General features: G+C 49.3%; 1 protein-coding gene across 1 annotated transcript; it reads right to left on the bottom strand.

Annotated features, from left to right (window-relative positions):
• Positions 1–5,746: 5,746 nt before the first annotated feature.
• On the bottom strand, positions 5,747–13,931 carry LOC107375049 (oncostatin-M-specific receptor subunit beta). Its single transcript, XM_015943391.3, has 17 exons — positions 13,738–13,931; positions 12,318–12,469; positions 12,089–12,242; positions 11,733–12,005; positions 11,526–11,652; positions 10,713–10,837; positions 10,480–10,625; positions 10,251–10,404; positions 10,116–10,177; positions 8,678–8,906; positions 7,888–8,067; positions 7,430–7,531; positions 7,190–7,351; positions 6,922–7,050; positions 6,757–6,850; positions 6,364–6,430; positions 5,747–6,271 (listed from the first exon to the last, which is right to left on the bottom strand). The coding sequence occupies exons 1-17, from the start codon at positions 13,799–13,801 to the stop codon at positions 5,888–5,890; spliced, it is 2,604 nt and encodes an 867-aa protein (XP_015798877.3). The 5' UTR covers positions 13,802–13,931; the 3' UTR covers positions 5,747–5,887.
• Between the last annotated feature and the right edge of the window lie 2,314 nt (positions 13,932–16,245).

Genomic DNA, 16,245 nt, shown 5'->3' with positions numbered 1-16,245 from the left:
GGGGGGGAGGGGGGTGAAAGAGAGACGGAGTGAAAGAGGGAAAGAAGGAGAGGGTGAGAGAGAGAGAGAGAGAGAGAGAGAGAGAGAGAGGGAGAGAGTGTGTGAGAGAGACGAAGGGTGAAAGAGAGAGAGAGAGAGAGAGAGAGAGAGAGAGAGAGAGAGAGAGAGAGAGAGAGAGAGAGAGAGAGAGAGAGAGAGAGAGAGAGAGAGAGAGAGAGAGAGAGAGAGAGAGAGAGAGAGAGAGAGAGAGAGAGAGAGAGAGAGAGAGAGAGAGAGAGAGAGAGAGAGAGAGAGAGAGAGAGAGAGAGAGAGAGAGAGAGAGAATCGTTCGCCCATGGTCAGATTTGTTTTTTAAACTTTTTTCATTAAACAAAATAAAACTGCCAGAACATTATGACCACTGGTCTGCTGGTTCATCATCAGCCAGATGTTTGAGTCCAGATGTTCTGTGAGGTTCACTTGATGAGGTCATCACAGATCCAGAGCTGGACAGGTCACATCAGAGACGCAGATTAGGGCCAATACCCATTTCTGACCTGCTGGTATGGGATGGAAGCCCTGGAGAACTGGGGTTGTGACCTCTGACCCCTGGTTTAGACAGAGCAGTAAACCTAGAACCTTCCAGCTCAGCTCCTTCTTCCCCAGAACCAGACCAGGTCAACATCTCTGCTTCATCCGAGCATCACTCAGGAACACCTGATACCAGAACCAGGGGGAACGTTTTCCAGTTCAGAACCTCAAACCTGGAAGGTGTCTTCTAAAGACTGGAGTTCCAATTCCAGCAGTACCCCCCCCCCCACCCCCCACCCCCCCACCCCCCAGATCAGGGAGACCGGACAAGAACCTGGGAGACGCTCCATCCTTCGTCTCCTGCTAACAGCTGTTTGAGAATCACCTTGGCTTGTTGGAGCTGAAAGTCTTGCTTCCTTTTCAGTCTTCTACAGATCCAGGATCAGATGCAAATCACCCAAAAGTCCTGCTAGAAACGGGTTCTGCTGCGTGTCGGCTCCAGGAACCTGAACTCCGGACCGTAATGTCTGAGATCCAAGTCCTCTGGACAGAGCCGGAGAACGAACCCTGAAACATCTGAAAGTTATCAGAGATGACATCATTTCATTAACCAGACGAGATGACATGGTTCTGCTCAGGAGGAACCCGACTGGAGGGGGAGGAATGATGTCAGACCCAAAACATTCAAACACAAAACTGCTCTCATTTCTTCCTTTTGTGGGTTTAAAGAAAACCAAATTCCAACTTTTCCACAAACATCAGCGGCTGTTGACCTGAGAGCTCACAGATCAGGAGTTTTGAATAAACACACGACTCCGGATGAGACAAACAATCAGCAAACAAAATAAACAAAAAACAGCTTCCTGGATCTGCACCACAGACTCAGGAGAAGTTCTGGTTCTGCTTCTATCAAACCCAACAGTCCAGAACCTTTGCTTTGATCATGTGGCTCTGGTACTCCCTAGTGGTCATTCAGTAGAAACACCAGACCAGCTGATTGTTGTTTATGATCCTCTAAAGCAGGGGTGTCAAACTCATTTTAGCTCAGGGGCCACATCGAGGGAAATCTAGTCCCAAGTGGGCTGGACCGGTAAATAAAAAAATACTTCAGATTGTTTTCTTTGTTTTAATACAATCAATATAAAACAAGGCTGGAGCCTGAGGACAGTGTATCCAAAATAGTACAAGTACAACACCTGAAGTGTACTTGAAAATTTGAAAATTCTAAAAAAATCAATAAATAAAATAAACATTCCTTAGTGATTCAAAGAGCTAACAGATCACATGGCTAGATCAGTTTCATGCAGCACTTAAAGTATATTTGACTCATTTTACTTTACATCTTTTAGCTTTCACCAGCACATCAATATCAGAAGTCACATCCTGAGTGGCGGCCATCTTCAAGATGTGATTCACGTTCTTGTGTGAGCCTTGAGCGCAGCTTTGTTTTATTTATACTCATTACAGAGAAAACTTGCTCACAATGATAAGTTTATTTTCACTCTACATTGTAAAGTATGAAAATAAAGTTTACACAACCATCTCGCTGGCCGGATTTAACCCGCTTGCGGGCCGGATCCGGCCCGCGGGCCGCATCTTTGACACCCCTGCTTTAAAGCCAGATTATGCAACATTTTCATATTTTAAAAACATTTTCCTGAGCCAGCATGTGCTAAAGGAACCTCTACGGGGTTATTCAAATGTCCCGCCGTCCTCTGTGGCCAGAATACTGCACTTGCAACTTCAGACTGGCGGTCGCTCTGTTGGGACTTGGAAGAAATTGAGCTGACATACCTGGAGCTGCAGCCTGCTTCCAGCACGTTTCCTGCATGTTTTATGTCCGCTGATTTGTTTGATTTAGTGACGAATCCCTCTTGTGGACACTAAGGAAGGCTGGGAGTCATTTAGGGCAGCAGTAGCTCAATAGGTTGAGCGGGTTGTCCAGTAATCGGAAGGTTGCAGGTTCGATCCCGGCTCTGGACAGAGAATTCTGCTGTTGCGTCCTTGGACAAGACACTTAACCCACCTCGTCTGCTGGTGGTGGTCGGAGGGACCGGTGGCGCCTGTGCTCGGCAGCCTCGCCTCTGTCAGTGCGCCCCAGGGCAGCTGTGGCTACATCGTAGCTCATCACCACCAGTGTATGAATGTGTGTGTGAATGGATGAATGATACACTGTAGTGTAAAGCGCTTTGGAGTCCTTACTCTGAGAGGCGCTATACAAGTGCGGGTCATTTATCATTTCAGCTGTCAGATCACGGTCCTAAACAGACAAACGCACAACGAAGACGTAGGTTTTGTTTTCGGTTCCACTAAACGGACACTAGGGGGTGCTAAAAGCAAGCTTAGACTGCCTCGTCTCCATTTAAAATCAGCTGTTTCTCCTCTGAGCAGCAAAACAAAACTTTTATGACGAAGACAGGGACAGGGACAAATGTGATGCGTTCTTCTGATGGATGGATATTTCACCATGGAGGACGCGCGGTACCACGATACCGTCCACTGTAGTGAAATGCAAGATAATTAATTACAGTATTGCTCCAATGTAGGATTACGTGTGTTAAAATTAGGTTATTTAGTACGAGCGTCGCCATTAAGAGAGATCTCATCTCATCCCGGTGTGAGAGCAGCAGCTGAACCCGGTGACACCACCAGCAACAGAAACTAGTAGGGATCTGGACTTTTTTTTTTACATCAGCTTCGGTGTAAAGTGAAACGTTGTTTATAACAATGTTATAAATCCAGTCGGGTGAATTTAAGCAAAGCAGGCAGCTTGTTTACATCGGTGAACAGATGCAGAGAGAACTTAAGCTAACGTTCGTAAGCTAGTTAAAAACACCTAACTTTTGTAAATACCGCTCTCTTTGAGCCCCGTCTAGGTGCGCTACTTCTGATATCTGAACACGGGCTCAAACTAGTAGAGGGAATGCTAAAGATCGCAAAAACAATTTCAGGCTCTACTTTCCCCTTTGTTTAGTACTTGTGTCGCTCACTGTTTACATGCTTTAACCGTCCAGTATGGCGGACCCACGTGATTAAGTGACGTAGGTATAAAAGGGTCAATACAACCGTCCTTCAGATCAATGTGGTTGTGAGGTCCTGTTTCTTTCAGCTGTGCCGTTTAACGCGCCTGCAGCTGATTTAGAAACGGTTGCGTCTGGAGTCCGTGACACGTGCCTTCATCACCTCTCACCTCGACTATGCAAACTCCTCATCAGGACTCCTGCTTCGGCCCTGAACTGGTTGCACATTGTGCCGACCCAAGCCCCCACAACGCGGGTCTAAAATTGAGGCAAACGCGGAAGTGACAGAAATGCAGTTCCACCCTCATCCACTAGGGGCTGGTGTCAGAAGTGAGCAAATCCTCATTGACTCCCATGTTAAAAATACCAATTTCACAGCAGAAATAAACATGTTTACAGCCTGGTACCAAAACATGTTTTTGGTTTAAATGATCTAGTTTACACTCATGACAACTCTGAGGGGGGTGAATGTTTTTCTCACTCTTCTGTTTAAGTGGATTTAAAGCCTAAAATTCTGTATAATTAATGAGCATCAGACCCACGTGACCACAGAGCTAGCTCCGTGGAAAGGCCTCAGCCTGAGCCTCGGCCTCGCCTGAAAACTGAGCATGCGTGGGTTTCCTCCGGGTACTCCGGTTTCCCCCACAGATCACAACACGCCCTATAGGTTATAAATTGTAAGACGCTTTGGATAAAAGCGTCTGCCAAATAAATAAACATAAACATAAACATACATAGACACATGACAAGAATTGGTGACTGTGGTCATTCGCAACAGTAGTCGCGCTACCGTTATAGATCAAGAGGGTTTATATGAGGATAGAGTCAGGGGGAGGGAAAAAAGGCACTTCAGAGTTACCCCCGACAGAGAGGGTAGCTTTGCTCTGCAAAAAAACACCTCAGACAGATATGCACAAAGACTTCAGACATCACACAAAATAAGCCTCCACTAGGTGGAGAGGTAGGGTTGGGACTCTCCTCACTTCAGAGCGTGCAGCTGCATGGAGCAGCGCTCATCACCTCCGTTGGACAGAAGGGGGGGGGGGGGGGGGGTAATGGGTTAGAGGGCACATTGACTCCTAGATACGGTTCCACGGCCTTCATTGGTCACAGTCCCGCCCAGGCAGAGATAGGGAGAAAGGGTTTCCATAGCGACGGCAGCATTTCACATTACTTCTGAGGGGGGAGTTTTCACTTCAGCCTCACTGGCTCCAAGAGCACCAGGTTCAGATAAGAACTTGTTTTGGGTACAGACAGAGATAATGTCCTCTCTGCCTTAGAGTTCTGTTGGTCTTCAACCCCTCCAGGTCCAATAATGGCATTATCAAACTATTCCAATCCGTGCTGATCCGTCAACTCTGTCCTTGATGGAATCCACCTTCTGTGCCAGAGCCTGAATCTCAGCCAACGTTTCAAGCTTACGACTCATCTCGACAATCATACGAGTCTGTGCGTTCACAGCACGATGCATTCAGTGTGCCCCAGGGCAGTTGTGGCTACATCGTAGGGCCCCAGGGCAAGGCTGCCGTACAGAGGTACCACTGGTCCCTCCGACCACCACCAGCGGGCAAGGGGGGTTTAGTGCCTTGCCCAAGGACACAACGACAGCGACAGCCTGAGCAGGACTTGAACCTGCAACCTTCTGATTACGGGGCGAGCACTTAGCTCCTGTGCCACCGTCGCCTCATGTTAGATTTTCTACAAAACACACAAACAAAAAATTGTGACTAACTGGGATGACATGATGCAGTAAAAGGAGAAGGGAATGTTTCTTACCGAGGTGTTTTTATTGAACAAATGTTAAATCACAGCATTAATAAACCTTTAGTCTTTAGTCCACAAACCCCTCGTTGTCTACAGGACTTTTTATTTTGTGTCAAATCTAGAAGATTATAACTGATCCGGTTTTCAGCAGGATAATCCAGCTCCTGCTGAAGGTCCCAGCTAACACTAACATCTTAGCAGCTGACAGGAAGCTAGCCGCTAAGTGGTCCTCCGGGTCGGTCTGGAGACACGCTCACTTCATGAAGATAAAATTAGCCAGAAGGTCCGACCATGAAATCTGGAATTATGATGAAGCGATCCACGAGTGGGTGTTAAAGCAGGACCGTCCCTTTAGCTGACGAGAGGAGATCCCATGTAGATGGAGTTGTGTGAAGAGCCTGGATTTAGAGACCCAGAGGGTTTCCTGGACCACCAGGAGACGGACTCACCAGCTGGACCATCACATCCTCACATCAGGAGCATCTCAGACCGGCACCGTGTTCAATACACAAATCACTTAACTACATGTAGACAAACACGCGATCCGTCCTCCTGAAGTTGTCCCCTTCCAGACGTTCATGCTCAGGATGTAACTATGATGGTTCTGGTACCAAAATGTAGCCTGGGTGACAGGAGATGAAACCCCCAGAATGCACCTGGTTCTGGCTCAGCGTGACGCCTTTCATGTGACTCTGAGGCTTGTATTGAGCGGTCGTCACCGTGTGAGTTTGGTTCTGGATGTCGGGTTCTGTCATGGACGGTGGATGATCCTTCAGCATCAGTTTGTATGGCGGGTTTGGAAAGGCGCGGGCGGGTCGGCCACGGCTCTTAACGGGTTTGTCGTAGGGAGTCTCTTCTTCGGGCTCGGTGTGAGAAATCACAGGAGCTCCGTGTTCATAAAGCAGCTGAGGGACCTCCACCACTCCCTCACCGTGAAGGCTCTGGTCCGGTGGCAGGTAAGGCCTACTGCTCTTCACCTGGGCAAGAAAAATCAGATGGGTCATGAATGCAGCAGCTCAGCTCGGACGTGGAGATGCTGTCTAACGTCTCCGTTTGAGTCGGGACTCACAGGGGAGGAGAACCACTGGTCAGTCACCACCGGCTTTGGGATCGGAGGGTAGACCTTCCGCTTGATGCTGTTGGGAGGAAAAACACAGCCGAGGAGTAAAGGTTAGCTACAGGAAGGAGGACTCGAACAGGAGGCTGAAATAATCAGTCCTTCCATCCAGGCTGAGGTCAAACTCAGCGTGGAGAGAACTCCCATCACTGAAGCGTAGGACACGGACTCGAGCGTTCCCCGTACCTCAGCGGGAGGACGTCAGGGAACAACCAGTAAGGATTACAACAGGAAGTCTGACCCAAAACCAGAGGTTAGACTTCAAAATAAAACAGGAAGCCCGACATCAATCATCTCCCACGAACAGCCGTGAGATCAGAGATGTAAAATGAAGCGTTTGCTCACCAGGTCCAGTGTCTGAAGCAGAGAAAGGTGACGATGAACAGCAAACCAAAAACCACCCCCAAGGAAATCAGGACCGACTGGATCAAGTCATCACCTGCAGAATAAAACCAGGTAAGCATCCCCCGTCGATCTGGAAAGTTGTGATCAGACGAAGCAGATCCTTACCTGAAGAGCCCAAGGTGCTGGTGATGCTTGTGTCGCCACACTCTCCCACTGCTGTCTGCGCCGTCACCGTGAACGTGTAAAGAGCACCTCTCAGGTGTCTGGCCGTCAGGCTGGTGGCTTCAGGATCATCTACCCGGGAGAGAAGAACCGGTTTACCGCCTGACCAACGGGCCTCTATCGAAGGCTGACTGACCCCTAACCCTCTGGAGACATCTAAGGACCTGAACATCACAGTTCCCTCAGGGGTGTCCTGCTCACGGGACCTTACCTGTGGACACGTTGAAGACTTGATTGAGGTTTTCCCAATAGTACAGACGGTAGCCACGGATCAAAGCAGTCTGCTCTGTGAGAGGAATACGATCCCAGGATATTTCAACATCCATGTCTCGCTGTTTGAGTGTCAGAGGTTTAAACAGCTGTCCTTCTATTCCTGTGGACATGAGAGAAGAAGTGTTGGACCAAGTCTCGCTGCTGCAGAAACAACCAACAGCCATGGATCTGCTCTTACGTGTTTCTCTGACGTAACCCTCCCTTTTCTCGAGCAGGACAGGAGCGGCTTCAGTGCAGGCGTAAATCGACATCGAGTATCTGAGTCCGTCTCTGAAGTTCCCTGTCAACAGTCACAGAGTTAGCAGGTGGTCTGAATGAAACATCCGAACACACGCTCCTGAAGAAAATCATTCAGAGGTTAGCATTTGATCAGAAATACCCTTCAGGGTAACCCTAACCCTTCTGATGTTTTACCGAACCCGTAACTGGAGTGGGCCACGGATCAAGCCCTGAGCAACCCCACAAATAACAGGAAGGTTAAGAGATGCTGCTTTTGGGGTAACTTCACTGCTGAAATATTTATTTGTTTCTCTGCTGTTTTTTTTATCCTTCTGGTGATTTTTTGTTTATTTTATTTTGTCCTGTAAAGCTCTTGGACCGCCGCTGAGCACGCCACTGAGCACGCCGCTGACTTACCAGATGTTAAAAGGACACTGGTCTGGTTAGGGGGCAGCTTCAGCCAGTCCAGGGGGGCATCCTGGGCCACGGGACACCAGTCCACCACGTATCCACAGCTCGCTGCTGGGCTGTCAGGCCAGGACAGGCTGAAGCTTCTGCTGCTGCCTTCGATCCAGGATGTTTTCACACTGGTTTCATCTAAAAATGAAACTCTCTGAACGTTAGATTTCAAACGAAACGACATGCATCATGCATGCATGTGACGTATGTGATGCTCGGCGCTGTCAGACATTCTAAAACAGAATGTCAGAAAAGCCGACCCAAATCAGAATCAGAAGGTTTTATCGCCACATGTGAGCAATCAGAATGACAGGAAGCTGCTGTGGTTCTGGGCGAAGGTTACAAATAAGAGATCAGCTAATGTACACACACTGATCAGCTCAGGTGCAAACACAACACGGTCATGTGACTGGAACCCAGCGACTGGAGTGGGCGGGCTCTGATCGGACTTCCAGCACACTTTCACACACAAATCTGACATTTTCATCTAAATGTGCGACTAGAGACAAACACTTCCTGCTTTGCTGGAAAACGTTTCGACATCTTCACCACTAAGGAGAGAATCTGCGGCTGTCAGCACGTCGTGACCATGACTCAGGAGTCATGTGACCGTTCCCTACTGCGATGAACCGTTAACAAACCATCAGACTCCCATCATGCCTCTGCAGCGTTCTGATTTTCTCAGCCGTCAGGATTAAGTTAAAAAAACAGCAGCAGGTGACTCAGAGCCCCGCCCACGCAGCTCTACCTGGGCAGGTGCTGATGCTGCAGGTGATGATGGTTGACGGGGGGGAGCTGCCGTTTTGGTTCTTTGCTGTAACCATAACAACGTGTTGCTCCCTCCTGTCCAGAATTAGAGTGTGATTTTGATGGCTGAGAGGCACTCGGGTCTGCTTTTGTTGACTCCTCTCGCTGGTCCTGGACCAGCTCACGACATACTCTGTGACGTCTCCATGACTCTGATTGGCCAGCGGCTCCTGCGGACAGGAAACAGCAGGACGTTGGTTAGCTGCTGTCTCGTAGAAGGAGCTGGATCATTTTTTTATGGTTGAAACATTTTTATAGATTTTGAATGACCAAACCTGACCCCCCACCACCCACACACACACACACACACACACACACACACACACTTCCCCTTCACTGTAGCTTTTTGCTACAGAACTCCATCTGCTCCCCACTAGTGGACTCCTAGGTCCATATTTATCTTCTGAGGTTGTCCTCCTCGGTGACCCTGACTGGAACATGATCGACCCCCCAGACTCAGGTCCACAGCGGTTTGATGCTCTAAAACGATATCCCAACAGTTCAACCCTAAATCTCCCACATCTACCTCGCTGATGGATCTCATTCTCACTAACACCCCTTCTAATAACTTTTAAACTTGACTCTCTCTCTTCTGTGGTCTCTGAGTGAATCCGAAGCTGTTATCGAATCCCTGCATTAAAAAGATCCAATCTTCTGGTTTAAATAACCTCACAGATCCGCAAGGTGGATTTCATATTTCCTATGGAATCCTACGCCTTATGGCTTATTAAATAACACGTAATTTAAATCATTACAACTCTGTCTGTTCTGCAACGTTGATGTTTTATCTCCACCAATAACACAAGCCTGGAGGAGATCTGCTGTGTGGTGGAGCTGCTAATGCTAACAGTTAGCTTCTACTAGCTGAGACGTTCTCTGCTGTTTCCTGGTCGCTAAACCAACAACAGCCTTCCCCGTCGTGAGTCCAGATGGGTGACTCCATGAATGTTAGTGACAGGGTGACGTAGATCTGTCAGGATCTTCTAATCCTAGAGTTTCACCGTCTGTTTTCTATCAGAAGCTGCTGCAGGAGATAGATGTAGGAGACTATTTTCATGTTCAGCCTGCATGAAACACTCCGAGTGACCCGTTAGAATCAGAAACAATGAGTAAAAGTAAAGTTTTTGTTTAGTTTCTCTACAATGATCCGGTTCAAACCAGGAAGCTAAGTCCCGTTTTCCGTGACTTATCTCCACCGGACAGATTTCCATCTTCTGTTTTAGGTCCGGCTGGAAAAGTGCAGCTCTGCTCTGCCCCTCCCCCTCACACTCCCTCAGAACAGGTACCCCTAACCCAGACCAGGTGGGAACATCTAGGTCCCTGATTGGCTAAGGCTGCATCCAGTGTGTCCAGCAGCCAAACAAGTCAGACATGCTCACCTTCCAGAGGATCACCGTCCGGTTTCTCCTCCTCTGCATCCAGATGTTGAGAGCATCTGGAACTGTGGCACAAACAGACAAACTCTGAACTGTTGCTGCTCGTTAACGGTCTGTTTTTATGTCTGACAGACTCACCGTCACCCGCAGTGCGGAAGGGTTTCATCACGCTCCAGTCGCTCCATTTCCAGAAATGCGAAGCCGCTCCACATCGCACTTTCACGTGATATTCCCAGTTAGGGATCAAATTCACTACAACTGCAGAATTCAGGCCGAGTCCGAAGTGTGTGCTCTGAGGAAAGGACGTTCACACCAGTGTTCAGAGAGGACCCCCGAGACCAGGTGTTCCACGTTCCTGGTGACTCACCTCAGCGATTCTTTCCCCGTCTCTCACGCTTACTTCACAGGTCAGACTCAGATTTCCGTACCGCTCCACCTTCCAGCTCCACTGAAGACTCACGTTTCTGGAGTTTACATGGGAAACTGTCACTTCCTCGGGAGCGTACATGTGCACTGAAATCAAACACTCCATCAGTTTAATGGAAACATCAAAGACACCATGAGGCTCAGCTCTGCGCTTGAACCTGAACCAGCCAGCACCTCTCTCCAGCAGGTCCGCCGTGTCCTGAAGTTCCACCTTTCCGAGTTGATTCTGCGCTGTTAAAGTCCAGGTCTTCTCCCCGGGTTCTGTCTCATGTGAGCACGTCCCCTCGTGATCGCATGTCCTGTAAGACAGAGATGTTTGGACTCTGAGCTAAGATGGAAGAGGTCTCATTCCCACCTGATGAAGAAGAAAATGGTGTTAAAAACAGAAGCTCCGCCTCTAAAACTGGAAAATCCTCCTGAACTGAATCCAGCTTTGATGCAGAACCGCTCAGTTATTTATGAAAAACAGAACCAAACCATAGAACCGGTGAGTACACCTGATGGTCCCACAGAACCTCCTTCAGCAGCAGGAACTTCAGCTGGACCACGTTGGGCTTTGACGTGGTTCTGGAGGAGTTCTGCTCCACAGACATTCATAACTCTGAAGGTCCCACCAGGTTCCTGTCTGGACTCTGACTGGACCATGCAGGACCCGGATTCCTTCAGACAGATGGACCCACATCAGACTCTGAAGGAGTTCCTGTTTGGTCACTCAGAACCAGCCCAAACCATCAGCCCTGCACCACCGTGCTGGCAGCTGGGATCCGCTGTTGCTGCTGCAGTGCATTCTGGGTAAACAGCTCAGAGTGAGCTGTCATCACCTTTAACCTTTAACCTCTGTCCTGTTGATTTGGGTGGAGCTCTGATCGTCTGACCTTTGACCTTTCCCAGATCGATAGGCAGCTTGTCTAAGGTCATTGGTGATGTCATGTTAACAGACACCTGTAAGCCGGCTGACCTTTGACCTCTGCAGGTGTTCCTTCCTACCTTCCATTCAGGCGATAAACTGTTGGACTCTTCAGAGCCAGGTTTGTGTCTCTTCCTTTCTCCCAGGAGCATTGGACGGATTCCAGATCCCGGGTTTCACACCGAAGGTCTCGGTCATCAGGCGGGTCTGAATCGTGACACAAAACGTTCAAACGTGACTTCATCCGGATCTTTGAGGTTCGGAAACCCAAACAAGCGCACACTCACATCCGACGTAAGCGCAGGCTCCGTATTTTCCTTTGGTTCCGTTTGTTATACATCTGACGTCGACGCAGTTTTCCCAGTTGGGTTCCATGTGGACCTTCAGGACGTACCTCTGGCGGCTGATCCGTGAAACGTTCATGCTGGAGACTGCGAAGTCCACGTACATCTCAGATAACCTTTCTCCGTCTGGGACGACGCAGCAGAACGTCGCCACGCTGCCCACGGCAAACACTTGGTTCTGAGGGAGGATTTCTCTGCCTTTGGAGCTCTTTGATCCTGCAGAACATCACAAGAACTCATGTTAAAGCCCAGCAGGCCACGCTGGAGGGCACGTGTCAGAACGTGAGACAAGGATTAACCAGGAAGAGTCTTTTCTTCTGTCCACGAGACGTACGCCTGGTCAGGTTTGGGCTCGAGTCTGACGGTGTGAGAAGCACACTCCAACGGCAAATACGAGGTCCAGTTCCAGGAATGAGGGGATCCGATCTGATCGAGGGTCACAGAGATGACCTCCTAATGGATCAGAACCAAACAGAGGTGAGCTGAGGTCTGCTTGTTGCTGCTTTTTAACTCATGCTGTGAACTTACATGAAGAACTTGTGCCTCGGCTACAGAAACCGTCAGATGGTAGACGAGCGGGTTTCTCAGAGCGGAACAGGAAGGATGGTCCTCCCATGTGACCAGCAGAGATTGGGCCAAACCAGAGAGGGTCAGGTTCTGAGGTCCACAAAGCAGAACACCTGAAAACAAGGACACATTTCAAGGTCATCAGCTGTTTGGGTGAAGACTCCAACAACGGGAGCACTAAAGGAACGAGACGACCCCTTCAGCAGGACCGGTTCTGCATGTGGAGGGCACACTGTTAAGATACCTGGACCCTACAGAGGTCGCACACGTAGTCCTGCTCCACCAGGAAGATTGCTCGGTCTCAGGAGCATGTAGGAAGCTCCAGGGGACACATGAGGACACCAGGAACATCCAGGAGACGCCAAGAAACAGCTACTGTAGTTGAGCTGGACAGGACCAGTGAAGGCGTTTCACCCATCAGCAGAACCGCCGTCTGTTCCTTTGTGTTAGGAGGACCAGGATGAGTCCAGCTAGAACCCTACAAAGTGGCCTCCAGTGGGTCGCTGGTGAGAACATCGCTGACCAAACCAAACAGACTTAATGACCAGGGCCCGGTGGCCCGACGCCCCCTGATGGCCCGACGCTCTCTGGTGGCGCGACGCTCTCTGGTGGCTGCCTCAGGATTGAGTGTTGAAGGGACATTTCCTACCTCTTCATAAACAAGTCCTAACCGGTCTCTGGTGTCACATACAGCATCTCAGCAGTTTTATGGGCCATTCCCATCTGTACCTGGTAGGCCCGGCCCAGATAGAGGTGGTCTGCTTCAGGCTGACCAGGGCCAACACACCCACTGCTGACTGATGAGCCGGCTTATCAGTCAGCAAATTCACACCTTCCATTAGAGCAAGCCTCTGATTGGTGGGTAGAATCAGCCCACATGAGCTTAAGGCATGCTCAATGTATTATCGTTCATTATCATGCTAATTACCTAGAAGCTGAAAATGTCTCTGACTGCACACCTAAGCAAGGATGTGTGGAATCAACCGGGCCAGGCTGGGGCCGACTGGAGCTATCCGGGCCGGGCCCACCAGGTACAGATGGGAATGGCCCATTATTCTTCACAGTTTCAGTACCTTCCACAATAACCCTAACCCACGCCCACCTTAATGTGATGTCACAATAAGGGAGATTTTCAAATGACTCATTTTAGGCAACAAACACTGGTGGTTACCATGGAGACCCAAATTAGGCCTCAGCAGCAGTTTTCACGTTCTTAATCACGTTTTTACAGACGTGTAGTTTCGGTTCCACCGAAGACTTCAGAAATTGTTCAGTTTTATTATTTTATGTTATTTTCTTTACTTGCATTGTGGAGGTTCTCTAGCTTTTTAGACTCATTTAAACATTTTATGGAAACAGCGGAGAACGAGGAGCTACTGACCTGGTGCTGGTCCATCCTCTGAGCTCCAACCAAACACAAGCAGCAACAAAAACCAGGACGTCATTCTTCTGAGCTCCAACCAAGCATCCACTCTCACCTCCTTCCACGAGGAGGGACTTCTAAGATTCAGACGCTATTAAAACAGGTGCAGCAGAAAACATGGACTCAGACGTCTGGTAGATTTCCTGCTCTGCTGAGGAGGTCCAGGAGACTCTGAGGGATTTAGCTGGAGTTGAGATCTGAGTCTAACAGAAGACAGAACGTGTCAGATTTCCTCCTGAAGAAGCCCTCCCCTGAGACCAAACCCGACCTCAGACTCTGCGGAAATGCTTTTAGCTGGTTGTGAAATCCATGTGGAGGTCTGAGCAGGAAACGGAGCAGCTGGTGCTGGGAACTGTGAGTCAGCAGCAGCGAAAACACTTTCAGATGCCTAAATGAGCAGGAAGCAAAACTGCTTTCAGATCAGGAAGTTTGGTCCTGCCAGAACCTTCCAGAGGCCCAGTACGAACTCAGCTGCGGGGCTGTTCCTGGGAAGGCAGGCCCTACACAAGCGGAGGAGGCCACAAGTCCGGACCCGCAGGTTCTTACCGTCACCATTCTGACTCTTCTGAGGAAAACTGAAACTATTCAGTTGGAAAAAAAACTTCCCAGTTTAGTTTCAGTCCTTTTGTTTTGATCAAAATCTGATTTAATCCCAGAAAAAATGACCTAAGAATAAAAGTCTGAGTTCACACCTAAAAGTGTTTTTTTTAAAAAAAGGAGAAATGAAAAAAGCCTCAAACACCTAAATGATGGAAAGTTCTTGTTCCTGGAGTGAGCCAGCCTCCTCCAGGGCCGCCTCTGGTCCATGATCCTGTTTGCCCTGTAGACGGTTTCCCTCCTGGACCCGGTACTTCTGTGACCCGACAGAGGATAGGTGGAATAAAACAGATGGATGGATATTTAGAGTTCCATTAGTCATCCTCACACTGGAGAAGTGACATCTCCACACGTGACCCTTCCCCGTGGAGGGCGGTGCGCTGCAGCAGGGCCGCGCTCGGGAACTATTTGGTGGTTTAAGTCTTTGGTTTGGACCGACCGGGATTTGAACCCTGATCTCCCATTCCCAGGGTGGCCACTGTACCACTCGGCCACTGAGCTGGACGGATGACTCTTGACTATTTTTCAGGCTCTGATTGGACAACCTCACCTTTAGAACTGAGCTGTTGTGCCTTTTAACTGTGATGTTTGCTTATAAAAGCTGTTTTTAAATCTTTAATCGGTTTGTCTGCCGGGATCCGAGCGGAGTGGTTCGAAGCAACGTTTCGGTTTTCTGACTAATGATGGAATTTCAGTTTGTATCAACATGTGGGCAGTCTGATGGATTCTGGAGAAATTCCTGGGAAACTACTTCATCCGGCTGTGTGTGTGTGTTCTAATACTGCTTCATTACTCTGAAAACACGTTAACAGAAGAGTTTGCGTTCAGGTCACAGGACCCATTGATCATATTTTCCATCCATCCATTTTCATCCGGTTATCCAGGGTCGGGTCGCGGGGGCAGCAGCCTAAGGCGAGTGGCCCAGACTTTCCTCTCCCCAGCCACTTGGGCCAGCTCCTCCGGGGGAATCCCAAGGCGTTCCCTGGCCAGGTGAGAGACATAGTCCCTCCACCGTGTCCTGGGTCTGCCTTTAGGTCTCCTCCCAGTTGGACGTGCCCGGAAAACCTCACTAGGGAGGCGTCCAGGAGGCATCCTTACCAGATGCCCGAGCCACCTCAACTGGCTCCTCTTGATGTGGAGGAGCAGCGGGTCTACTCCGAGCTCCTCCCGGTTGACCGAGCTTCTCACCCATCTCTAAGGGAGAGCCCAGAGATCCTGTGGAGAAAACTCATTTTGGCCGCTTGTATCCGTGATCTCGTTCTTTCGGTCACTACCCAAAGCTCATGACCATAGGTGAGGGTAGGAACGTAGATCGACCGGTAAATCGAGAGCTTTGCCTTCTGACTCAGCTCTCTTCACCACGACAGACCGGTACAACGCCCGCATCACTGCAGATGCAGCACCAATCCGCCTATCTATCTCACGCTCCAGTTTTCCCTCACTCATGAACAAGACCCCGAGATACTTAAACTCCTCCACTTGGGGCAGGACCTCATCCCTGACCCAGAGAAGGCATTCTACCCTTTTCTGAATCAAGACCATGGTCTCAGATTTAGAGGAGCTGATTCTCATCCCAGCTGCTTCACACTCGGCTGCGAACCGCTCCAGCAAAAGCTGAAGATCACGTTCTGATGAAGCCAACAGGACCACATCATCTGCAAAAAGCAGAGACCTGATCCTCAGGCCACCAAAACGGATGCCCTCTACACCTTGGCTGCACCTAGAAATCCTGTCCATAAAGGTTATGAACAGAATCGGTGACATGGGCAGCCTTGGCGGAGTCCAACTCTCACTGGGAACGAGCCTGACTTACTTACGACTTTAGTCGAATTTTTCATATAATAATAATAAATGACACAGAAACCAAAC

The sequence above is a fragment of the Nothobranchius furzeri genome, chromosome 6 (assembly GCF_043380555.1).
Source record: "Nothobranchius furzeri strain GRZ-AD chromosome 6, NfurGRZ-RIMD1, whole genome shotgun sequence".
Classification (NCBI taxonomy): Eukaryota; Metazoa; Chordata; class Actinopteri; order Cyprinodontiformes; family Nothobranchiidae; genus Nothobranchius; species Nothobranchius furzeri.
This window is presented reverse-complemented; position numbering and strand designations above follow the sequence as displayed.

Excerpts from the sequence above, each read along its gene's own strand:
- LOC107375049 (XM_015943391.3), bottom strand. The coding sequence starts at position 13,801 with ATGACGTCCTGGTTTTTGTTGCTGCTTGTGTTTGGTTGGAGCTCAGAG. Across the intron at positions 10,626-10,712 it reads GGCGGACCTGCTGGAGAGAG|TGCACATGTACGCTCCCGAG; the intron begins GTGCTGGCTGGT and ends GTTTGATTTCAG. Across the intron at positions 10,178-10,250 it reads CTTCCGCACTGCGGGTGACG|TTCCAGATGCTCTCAACATC; the intron begins GTGAGTCTGTCA and ends TTTGTGCCACAG.